The sequence below is a fragment of the Belonocnema kinseyi genome, chromosome 9 (assembly GCF_010883055.1).
Source record: "Belonocnema kinseyi isolate 2016_QV_RU_SX_M_011 chromosome 9, B_treatae_v1, whole genome shotgun sequence".
NCBI lineage: Eukaryota > Metazoa > Arthropoda > Insecta > Hymenoptera > Cynipidae > Belonocnema > Belonocnema kinseyi.
Genome location: NC_046665.1, coordinates 49,969,385 through 49,981,658, shown reverse-complemented (window position 1 = coordinate 49,981,658; position 12,274 = coordinate 49,969,385). Strand labels below are relative to the sequence as shown.

The 12,274-nt window shown below is 31.7% G+C and overlaps 1 protein-coding gene across 3 annotated transcripts in view; it reads left to right on the top strand.

Annotated features, from left to right (window-relative positions):
- The window catches only part of LOC117179812 (calcium and integrin-binding protein 1-like), a 22,463-nt gene that overhangs the window by 4,364 nt on the left and 5,825 nt on the right, over window positions 1-12,274 (top strand). Inside the window, exons 3-4 of one of the 3 annotated variants that reach the window (XM_033371941.1) lie at window positions 723-870; window positions 4,658-4,781. In XM_033371941.1, coding sequence (XP_033227832.1) covers window positions 723-870; window positions 4,658-4,707 — 198 coding nt within the window. In that variant the 3' untranslated portion in view covers window positions 4,708-4,781. Of the gene's footprint in view, window positions 1-722; window positions 871-946; window positions 1,328-4,657; window positions 4,782-12,274 lie in introns of those variants that run through there. The other 2 variants (XM_033371942.1, XM_033371940.1) reach the window with 2 other exon arrangements.

Here is a 12,274-nt window from a genome sequence, read left to right as displayed (position 1 = left end):
CCCCCCCCCCTTCCGCGTAACACCTGATATAACTCCTACAGTTTTGTGGTGCAAACATTTATATCGGTAGCGCTTTTGGGGCGCAATTCAGTGGGCTATAAAAAACCCGAAAATCAAGAGTTGGGGGGAGGGCTAGTATAAATGACCTATTTATAAGTTGAAATTTCTTGATTTCATTGACACGATCATATTTGATCATGGAAAGGACCCCGCACCAAATGTACAGTAAAATGGCCACCGGTAAAAAATTAAAAAAAAAATATTTAAGTTATTTATTTAAAGATAAAAAAAATCATTAAAAAATGTCTGATTTTTACTCTTTGTTTATTCATGTAAAAAAGGGACCATGATAAAAATTGAAAACTTCTAAAAAAACATGTAAAAATCGGTTAAGAATTGTAGATTGCAGGAGATTTTGAATAGTAAATTACCGATTCAGCCCAATGTGGCTCAATTTGAAGGTTAACATAGAAAACAACTTTAGGCCGTAAATATAAGAAATTTCATAATAAAAATATTAAGTTTTTGCATAATTAATATTTTGCATAATAATTCTAACAAAATGTGTACCAGAGTTTAAATTTTCGTAATTCAAGCCTAAAATGTTCTAAAATCTTTCATTTATAATCGAAGTTCTGAATTAAAAATCAAACTAACATTTTATCTGTGAAATTTAAAAAAAAATTTAGTTCTGGATTTTAAAAATTGTATTAAAATTTTAGCACAATCCATTTCGAGAGTCAATATTTCGTGTATTTTCGTCCAAGCAAGATGGAAAAAAGAGTTTCGAAGATTTGTTGGATCTCTGCTCAGCATTATCTACAAATTCCCTGGGAAATATTCAAGCTGCATGGGCCTTTCACATTTTTGGTAGGCCCATAAATTAATTTTTAGAGTTTAAGTTGAATTCAAAAATCTGTATTATTAATTTATTACCAAATTTCAGATAGTTACGGTGCGATTTTTCTTATTTATTCATTATAAATATTAAAATAAAACTCAGGAAATAAACTATTCTTTTATTTAAGAATACTAGTTTCAAAACTAGGTAAATTAATTAAGATTTAATTATAATCTTCTGAAGTAACGCAAGTGAATATTCTCACTTCCTTGAGGAAAAGCGGAAGTATTAAACAGTGAAAGTATCTAAGTATCCTTGCAATCTGTATATCGAGTGACATTAATTAAGAAAAAGTCCATCAAGCATCGCTTGAACTCTAGCTTGTTAAATCAAATTAAGAAAGTTAGAATTCGCTGCGTCGTCCGTTGCTGGATCGGTTGATGGTTCCGAAAGGCACTTTTCCCCATGGAATTTAATTATTCTTCCTGAATTTTTAATAAACATGCGATTATCGAAAAAAGTATAAATACTTGTATTCAATATTTGAAAAAATAATTTTCGTAGTCTATTATGTCGTTAAATAAGTCGTTTCAATCTCCCTCTCTCATATTTATCTTCCTCAACTACCCCTTATTTCCCCTACTCCTTCACCCTCTTCTAATTCCCCTTCTATCACTTCACCTTCATCTCCCATCCAATCCTCCCTTCTCTTCCTCTCCCTCTCCTTTCTATACTTTTCTTCCCCTATTCGCCATCCGTTCTTCTACTACCCCCCTCAGTTCACCTCCATCACTCACCCTTTACCGCCATACACTTTCCTTAATTTCCCTGCCCTACGTCCATCCACTCATTTCCCCCACTTCCCCCACACTTCTGAACGCTCATTATTTATCTCCTCTATTCAATTCTCCCGATTCCCCTCCATTCTTCCCTTCATTCCTTCCCTTCACTTCTTCTTTCATCACGTTCTCTTCCTCTCACACCACTCACCTCTGTACACTTCCTTTATTCATCCTCCTCTACCTACTATCACTTCTCATCTACTTTCATATACTTACTTCCCCTACTTCTCCTACCTTACTTCCCTTGCTTCTCCACACCCGCACTTTTCGTGTTTCTTCGCCGCTCAATTGTTCTACTTCTCTCCCACTCACTTTCACTAATTCCTCTCTCTCATTTCACGCACTTCCTCTACGTCCCCTTCTCTGCAACCCATACTTATTCTCCATACTTTCCTTCCTATCAACTTTTGTTCCTTTTTCTTCCATTATTTCCCTCGCTTCCTCTCATTCTCCCTTCTCTACTTCTCTTTTCCTTTTCACCCTCTATTCTCCTACCACCCCTTCCTTACTTCACCTTTCTCTTCCACTATTTACCTCCATATTATACTCTATTAAATGTTCCTTCTTCGCCTTTACACTTCATCATCCCTACTTACCCTACTGTACTTCGCACAGTTCTTCTCCTCTTACTCTCCCTTCTCTCATTTTCAGTTCCGCTTACACCCTTTACCTCGATACACTTTTTTACTTCCCCTTCCCTGCTTACTCTCACTTCTTTTCCGCTACTTCTTTCTACACAATTCCCCTACTTCCCCTTCCTTACTTTCTTTGCTTCAACAGTCTCAATTTCCCTGCTTCTTCTCCTTTCTAATCCTCTACTTCTCTTCCACTCACTGCCCTTAATTCGCCTTTCTCACTTTCCATACTTCCTCTACTTCCCCTTAACCGTACTCATGCTTATCCTCCTTACTTCCTCTTCCCACACTTCTCTCACTTCTCACCCTTCTCTTTACTCACTTCTTCTGCTTTTCCTCTCTTACGTTTCGTGCCTCCCCTTCCCTCATTTCTCCTGATTTACCGTCCCAGAAGAGTACCACCGACGAACGGACCGGCATCCGAAAAAAACCGTAGGGGTTTCTACCAGGGACTACAGAACCCTAAACTAATTTGTTGTTTAAGTTTTTAAGGCATATATAATAAACTGCTTAAATTTTCCGAACATTTTGAAAAATCGTACAGAATTTGAAAAAATTGCCTTCACATCTTACAGATTCTTTTTTTACAATTTTATCAAAATTTATTCTTCAAAATGAATAACTTTGAAATTTTCCCAGGAAACTTAATCAATGTTTTTTATTCACTTGAAACGTTTCAGATTTTTAACAAGCTTTTTGTTTTCAACCTTTAAAAATCTTTATTTTGTTTAACATTTTTTTTAATCTCTTCAAGATCAAAATTATTTTCGAATCTTTTCAATGCCACTAAAACTTCTGAATATCTTTAGAAATTATGCCTTTTTTAAAATCCTACAAAATTAAAAAAATTAACTTAAAATCTTCCAGATAGTTTTTCTACATATTTCGAAATTTTAAAAACTTAAGTTTTTTTTCCTTAAATAAAACGTAAATCATTTAAAACTTGCACAGAAATATTATTGTTGGTGTCGGTAATTTTGTTAGGGTAGGGGGAGCGATGGGAAGTGATAAGAGAGATAATTAGGGATTTAAAGTGAAAAGGGTAGTAGCTAAGTGAGAATGAGTATGGAAGGAGAAGAAGGGAATATGAGGAAAAGTAGAGGAAGTACAAGCAGTGGAATGTGAAGGTGATAGTAGAGTAGGGAGGGTAAGTACTGAAAGCAGGAAAAGAGAAAATATGGGATGGAAAGGATGGAAAGGGAAAAATTGTTGGGCCATCCTAGCCCCGGGCGGAAAAACTTATATTTTGAGCTGGGTGTCCGACCGCCCGTCGTCCTTTTTTCCAAGGAGGGGAATTGAGGGGAGCTACTAAGAGGGGAAGTATATTATAAAGAAGCTTGGGAAGGTAGGGGAAGCGAAGAATCAAGCCTGCAAAGGGGAATTAGAGTGAACAAGAGGAAGAAGGAAAGGAAGTGGGAGTAGGGAAGGGAAAAGTGTGAGAGGGGAAAATTTTAACGACTAATTAAGAGGTTAAACCACTGTAAAATTTTCAAAAAATCGATTTTTTTGTTGCAAAGTTGTTTTAGGGTCTTAGAAGTAATCTACCAAAAGATGAAAGGCGAAAAAAATGTTTAAATGGCCAAATTCTTAATTCTGCTGCGACTCCTCTCAGGTATGTCCCGGTGATTTTAGAGTTTTTTATGAATAATTTTGGAAAGATTTTTTCATGAAATGTTAATAAAATTTTCTATGGAATCGGAAAAACTTTGGTTTTTTTATCCAGGTCAAAAATTGAGGGAGTATGTTTCCGGCCGTGGACACCTTAAAAAAAAGTCACCGACGTAAAAATGGTGCGCAGCCGCCATTTTGCCATGCACAAATTTGAAAAATACATTCTCTGTACTTCATTATTAGTATTGTGAATTCCATTTTACAAAATTTCGATTGATCTCTTTAGTGAGCCAAAATAAATTTCCAAAATATGCCTATTTTTCGTGCTCTACAGTGGTTTAACCCCTTAAGTTTCTCTTAGGATACGAAACGCTTTTTTGTAGGCGCAAGGCAGAGAAATTCGTAATTTTTAATCGATAATCAATCTGAAAAAAAATACCTGAAAGTTATATTACCCCACTGTCGCTGATTAAAATTTTTTAAGAAAAGGATATGATATTTTCGAAATTGAATCTTAATCGTAAATAAAGTAGGTTATTAATGTCAGATTTCTAATATTATTTTTAAATCTTGTTTAAATTATCAAATTACTTCATGAGGTTTGACTTAAAAATATGATTTAGTTATCTGACTACAGGCTACTATTAGTGTAAATTCACCCTTGTGTGTTGGACCGAAGCATGCTGGTACTTAAATAGTGATAGGATAATGTCAATCCTCACTTCCAGACTTTGATGACGACAATCAGATCTCACTCAATGATTTGATCAATCTGTAGAGAGACTGACAGGGTTCAGAGAGAAAATATAGAGACTAGAATTGATCGAGAGAATGCGGAACGTATCGCTCAAATGGTTAGTATTGACAAGCACCATCTTTACCCAATATAATTAAAAATAACATTGAAAAAAAGGAATTCTTTAAATGAAATAATAAATTTAAAAAACAATTAATCTAGATAAAAGAGTTTCACAATAAACTAAATAGTTGAACTTCTAACCAAATAATTAAATTTCCTACCCAAATCAAGAGTTTTGTTAAGAAATTTGAATCTTCATCAAAAAAGTTCATTTTCAACTCAGAAAGATGAGTTTTCAACGAAAAGAGATGAGTTGTCTTCCACAAAAGATGATTTTTCAACAACAAAAAATTAAAATTTAGCAAAAACGTTGCATTGCTAACCAAATAGTTGAACTTCCATGCAAAAGAGATGAACTTTCTGCAAAATAGTGCATTTTTTTAGCAAATAGCTCAATTCTCACCTCAAAAATACGATTTTTTGAGATGACAATTGAATTTTTAGGAAAAAAGTTTGTTTGCTTTGAATTTGAAGGCAAAAAGATGAATTAACTTTAATTTAAGTAAAAATGGTATTTGTGACAAAAAGATCAATTTTAAACAAGAAAGATGAATTCTCAAATAAAAGGGGTGACTTTTCTAACATAAATAATGAATTTTCACTCCGAAAGAATAAATATTCAACAACTTAGCTAAAGTTTCGAGCGGAAAAGGTGACTTTAACGAAATAGTTTGAATTTTCAGCAAAATAAATATCTAACAAAATTGTTGAATTTTCAACCTGAGAAAGATGTATTGTCAATCGAATGGTTACATTTTGTAAGCAAAAAAGATTTAAATTTATACAAAAACAATATACGTTTTAACCACATAGTTTAGCTTTCAAGCAATAAGTTGAATTTTTAACAAAATAAATAAACTTTTAATCCAATCATTAAAGTTTCAAACCAAAAAGATGATTTTTTAAAAGACAATTTAATTTATAACCAAAAACTTCATTTTTAACTAAGAAAGATAAATTGCTCACTACAAGAGATGACTTTTCTAACATAAAGGATGAATTTTCAATCCAAATTGATGAGAATGCAACAAAGCAGTTGAATTTTCAACGAAAAAAGTTAATTTTCAACAAATAAAGATTAATTTTCAACCAAAAAAGATTACTTTTCTTCAAAAAGTGATAATTTTAATAAAATAGTTGAAATTTCAATGAAAATTGTTGTTTTTTTCCAATAAAATGTTTAAATCCCAAAATAATTTAATTTTTAATCAAATAATTGAGTTTTCAACAAAATAATGGCATTTTTAATCTACAGTGATGCATTTTCATTCAATTGGTCGAATTCTTCACGCAAAAAAGATTAGATTCCAATCAAACAGAGTATAATTTTTGAACAAATAGTTTAAATTTCAAGCCGTAAAGCCTAATTCTGTAGAAGAAAGTTGAACCAAAAATTATAATATGTAGAATTATAAAATAATAATTTAAATATCTTTCTACAAAAACCACTAACAACAATCATTATTGGTGACATGTTAATTATTTTAGTGAATAAATATCATTTTTACGTTAATGTGGCGAATGGGAAATGTAAGGGGTGAGGGAATGTAGTAGAATTTAGAATAGGAAAAGTATCGATGAGGTAAGACGAACGAAGGGGAGTATAGAAAGTGCTGAGGAGTAGTATAAGTATTTGTGAGAGGATGGGTGGAAGGGAGGCAAGTCAGGAAGATTTAGGAAAGAGAAGTGGTTGTCAGGGGAAGTAGAATAAGTATAGGGAGGGGTGGTGAAGTAAAGGCGGAGAAGTAGGAAGAAAGGAGAGGAGATTATAAAATAAGATCGGGACGGATAGGATAGAAGATAAAAGGGGAAAGGGGTAAGGGAAGTAGGAAAGTGAAGAGAGGGTAATGGAAGTAGGAAAAATGATGGGAGGATGAGGAAAGCGTGGTAGGGGATTGAATGTACAAAAATTGGAGGAAGTATGGCAGTAAGTAGGAGAGGAGAAATGATAGAAAATAAGAGGCAATTATAATATAGGATCGGATGAGATATGATGAAAGAGGAAAGAGGTAAGGGAAGTACGGAAGTACGGAAGTACGGAAGTACGGAAATGAGAGGAAAGGATAGTAGTTTATATTGTAAGATCGGACAGGATATGATAGACGAGGAAAAGGATAAAGAAGAAGTGAAAGCAGTATAAGGGAAGTGTGGTAGGGCAGTTAATGTAAGCAATTGGGGGAAGTAAATGAAGAAATGGAAAAGTGAGGGAAGTAGGAAAGGAGTGGTGAAGTAGGGGCGGAGAAGCAATAGGAAATGAGAGGGGATTATAATATAAGATCGAGTTGGATAGGATAGAAAAGGGAATTAGGAGAAGTGAAAGGAGAATAATGGAAGTGTGGTAGAGGAGTTAATGTGGCGATTTGGAGGAAATGTGGGGCAAGTAAATCGAGAGGTGTATAAGGGAAAGAAGTAGAAGAGGGGTGGTGAAGTAGGGGTAGAAAAGTTAGGAAAAAAGAGAGGGGATTATAAGAGAAGATCAGATAGGGTAGGATAGAAGAGGAAAGGGTTAAGGCAAGTGGAGGAAATAAATGAAGGATTAGGGAACTAGATGAAGTGAAGAGAGGATAACGAAAGTGTGATAGGGGAGGTAATTTGAGGAATTCGGGAGGTAAGGCAAATTGAATAGGGAGGTGAGAACAGATGTAAGTAGAAGAGGATACGGAAATAGAAGGAAGAAGTAAGGGGAGGGCATAATAAGATAAGATCGGATAGGGAATGATGGGAAAAAAGGGGAGAGGAGAGTGAGAAGGAGTGTTGGAGGGAGGGGATGATTTTGAAAAACGTAATTAAAGTGTTAATAGGCTAAGAAACTCATTTTATTGGGCACGGCGCCTTATTTGACTGTTTATTTTTCTATGTAAAAGGATAGAAGATTCAAAATTTCAATAATCCAATTAGAGATTTAAGCATTTATGAATAGGGCTTTAAAACAGTGAGCTTTTCTTTAATAATATAGTAGTCTGAGTATTTTCTCTGAATAGCGGCATTATCACGCTTGGATGCGGTGCGACGCCGTGAAAACTATTAGGGCTTATAGGACAATAATGCTATTGTCTTATACGTGCTATAATAGAGGCATAGAGCAAGACACAGCACTTCCGCATATGCATGCATGCACCAGACACGATTCAATATCTCTCTATATAGGTGATTCTCCACATACAGAGCACTTTTAAAGAAAGAAAATTTTTCCTAATATTTTTTTCAAAATTGCATTTTCTCGATAGTTATATTTATTAGCACTAAAAAAAGAGATTTTAGAAGTATTTGATTTTTTGACATTTTCGAACAAATAAGATGACTTTAAAAAAAAGTTTACTTTTTTTCAAATATTTAACTTTAAATAAAATCTTTTAATTTGTTACCGAACAGAGTAATTTTTAATCTTCAGGCATGAATTTTTCATCAAGAAGATTCATTTTCTAACAAAATACCAAATTTAACAAAATATTTTGATCAGGAAAGGTGAATTTGAACATATTTTCAAATGAAAGAAATATTCCCTCTTCCCCTCTTTCAAAAATAATAAAAAAATTTCAATTACATCATTAAAATTTCAACGAGAGAGATGAATTTTCAACTAAAATTTTGCATTTCGAACCAAAAATTGAAGTTTTAACAACGTAGTTCCACGAAGCAGTTCAACTTTCTACTAAAGAAGATGATTTTTTTATTATATACATTTTTAACTAAATAGTTGAATTTTCACAAAATAATTAAGGTTTCAACCAAAAAGATGAATTTTCAAACAATGCCCAAGTGCGAAGTCACGTACGGCCCAATTGTCGGACCAACACTGGGTACTAGTATTGGACCAAACCTAGCTGCCATCGTCGCGCCATTGCCGGATTGATAACTATGGCCTTGACTTGGCAGCCAAGGCTTGGCTGCCATTGTGGGCCCAACACTGAGTACCAATACTGCTATAGTCTAAGGTCTAAGGATAAAACAAAAAAGGTATTTAAAAAATTAATTTTAATTGATTGCGAGTACTTTGAATATAAATATTAATGGTACTGTTTAGATTGAATACATATATTACATTTTGAACATTATATTACAAATACAATTTCTGACTCTACGGGGTATCGAACCTACATCTATATACTTACATCTATCGCCTAGCAGTCGGGAGTGCCAACCACTGCGATTAACCGACAAGTTGAAACTCTGTTAAAAAGCAATCCTCATAAGCTGCAGTTAAGAAAAGTTAAAGAACCAAATTTTAAGCTCTCTTTTTCTAATTATTTATTATTATGCGACGTTGTGTAAATATAAAATGCATGAACTGTTAACAGGAAGATCAATACAATAATTTTTAAATGAATAATTTAAATCAATTACAATTTTTCTTCGCGTAATATTTCGTGTTTTTTTTCGTTGTAGCCTACTTTACAACTTTGTGAAATGGCAGGAAATGTAATTTTTCATAAATATTTTTAATTTTTAATGACAAAACTTAACAAATTTCATCGTGAAGTTTGATAATTTCTCAATACATTTTTTTTATCTTTAGTGTAAGATTTGTTTATTAGGTGCTAAAAGTGAGACTTGGCGAAATAAAGTGCCGATTCTGGGCCAAGCATCGGTGGAAGATCGGCAAATATAAATTGCCAACATAGGCTGCCAACACTGGCTCACCGCTAGGCCGATTAAAATGCCGGTATTGGCCCAATAACTCAAGACGACCTTTGGTTGCCAAATTGGATCAACACTGGGCCGTATATTCAGCTCCGGCAATTCGCACTTGGGTGATCTTAATTTTCTACCAAAAAATGATGTTTCAACAAAATACACGAATTTTCAACTGGGAAATAAACATTGTCACCTAAAATGGAGTATTTAAATTTTCAGCTCAAAAAATTTATTATTAACCAAAAAATGACTAGAAATTTCGATTTTTAACAAAATTGTTTAACTTTCTTCTGTTGAATTTTTAACTTAAAAAGATAAACTTTGTACTAAAAAATGGGATAGTTAAATTTAAGTTTAAAAAAAAAAACAAATTTTCATCCACAAAAAAATTAATTATTATAAGAACTAACTTTTAACCAAAGAAATGAATTTTCCACCAAAATATTTGAATTTTTAAACCAAAAAAACTCAACAAGATGATTTTTCAACAAATACAATTTTTAAATGAAAAACATGAAATTTAAACAAATAGTTGCATTTTCAACAATGTAGTTAGGTTTTTGATCAAAAACATGAATTTCCAACCCAGAATCTTCATTTTCTTTAAAAAAAAAAGGAAATTTCAACAAAATACGTGAATTTTTAACTAAGAAAGTCACATTTTCACCAAAAATGAATTAGTTGAATTTTCTGTTACAGAAATTAATTGTTAGCCAAACAAATGTCCAATAAACTGAATTTTTAACAAAATAGTGCAACTTTCGACTAACTAGTTGAATTTGCAAAACGAAAAAAAATTCTACTAAAAAATAGACCAGCTACATTTTCAGATTAAAAAAATATTTAACGAAAAAAAAAATTTCAACAAAATGGACCAATTTTCAAATAAATAGTTTAATTTTTATTCAGCTTAATTTTCTACCTAAGTAGTTTAATTTTCAATGCAAAATATCAATTTTTGACAAAAAAATTAATTTTCCATCAAACTATTAAATTTTCAAGCCAAAAAGATGAATGAATGTTAATTTACGGCTAAATCAACGAAATATTCATTGTCCGCCCAAAAAGATGAATTCTTAACAAAATACCAGAATGTTTAAAATTTTCAACTAAAATAATATATTTTTAATTTAAACATGTATTTCTGGTTTACCTGGTTCAATTTGTAAGCAAGTAGTTGAATTTTCGACAGTAAAAAATATCATTCGCAACAAAAAATGTGATAAACAGTATTTAAACTAAAAAGCATTTCAATTATAAATCAAAAAGAGTTGAATGCATTCCTAAAAATATGTCTGTTCAAAAAAAGGATTGAAATTGTAATCAAGCATTTGAATTTTTAATCCGAAAATATAAAGTTTTAACAATAAAAGATCATTTTCGATATTTGATATATTTTAATATCTTTTTTAATTTTCTACTAAAATAATCTATTTTTTAATAAATGATCATTAAATATCATCGCAGGAATCTAAATAAACTTTGTTTATTCTCTTAAAATCTATTTAAACTCTTAAAAAGCTTTTTTTAATCTTTATTAATCTACATTCTTTTTTAAATTGTTTGAAATCTTATCAACTTTTAAATTATTTTTGAATTTTTTCGTCACTTTGAAATAACTTTAAAAATGACGCGAATTTTTCAAAAATTGTTCGAAAAATCCTAAAAAATTGCATAAAGATCTCCCAGATTGTTTGCCATAAATTTTGGAAATCATTTGATAGGTATATCTTGAAATTTTTTCTTAAAATTAATTTTGTAGATTATTAATTATTATTATTATTATTAATTATGCTTTATATTCTGATCCCTCTAATAGCCTAATTGGAAAAGCACCTGACCGGAAATCAGAAGTTTTGTGGTTCGATTCCCAATGGAGTGAAGATGGAGTAGGATCTTTTTTTCAAGAAATAATTTTAATTTGAATTTCAAAATATTATTTTCCATCTAGTCTTATTAAGACGTTAACCATTTTTTGTTATTGAAGATTCTTAACTTGATCGATATTGTGTAGATTCTTCAGCTTTCATGGTTTGGAGGGTTGATCTACTGTTGGTAAAGTACAATCTCTGATGATATAGCAGATGAATTTAAAATTTTGAAGATAATTACTTGTACCATTAACACCTAGCTAAAAGTTAACGTTATGTTCTTGAATTAAGAGTTCTTATTTTGATCCCTCTCATAGCTTAATTGGAAAAGCACCTGACCGGAAATCAGAAGTTTTGTGGTTCGATTCCCAATGGAGTGAAGATGGAGTAGGGTCTTTTATTCAAGAAATAATTTTAATTTTAATTTAAAAATATTATTTTCCATCTAGTCTTATTAAGACGTTAAGCATTTTCTGTTATGGAAGATTCTTAACTTGATCGATATTGTGTAGATTCTTCTGCCTTCATGGTTTGGAGGGTTGATCTACTGTCGGTAAAATACAATCTCTGATGATATAGCAGATAAATTTAAAAATAATATATTGCTAGAAATCTATTCATATTTCGAATTATTTTTGACATTTTCTGTAAAACATTTAGATATCTTCAATAGTGATTTTAATTTTTCCTAAAATTATACAAAAACCTAAAAAAAAAATGGTTAAAAACTCCACTCCGAAGAATTTCAACCAAGTAGTTGAATTTTTAAATAAAAAGGATGAATTTTCAAACAAGGAAGTTTAATTTTCTACCAAAAAATAATAATTGCTTTTTAAACAAACAACATTAGTTTTCTACAAAAATGGATCAATTATCAACAAAAAAGATGTGAGTTATCACCAAAATACATAAATTTTCAAATGTAAGTGTGGGTCGAGGAGAAAGAGGTGCTGAAGGAAGTGCAGAGGGACTTGTTTCGT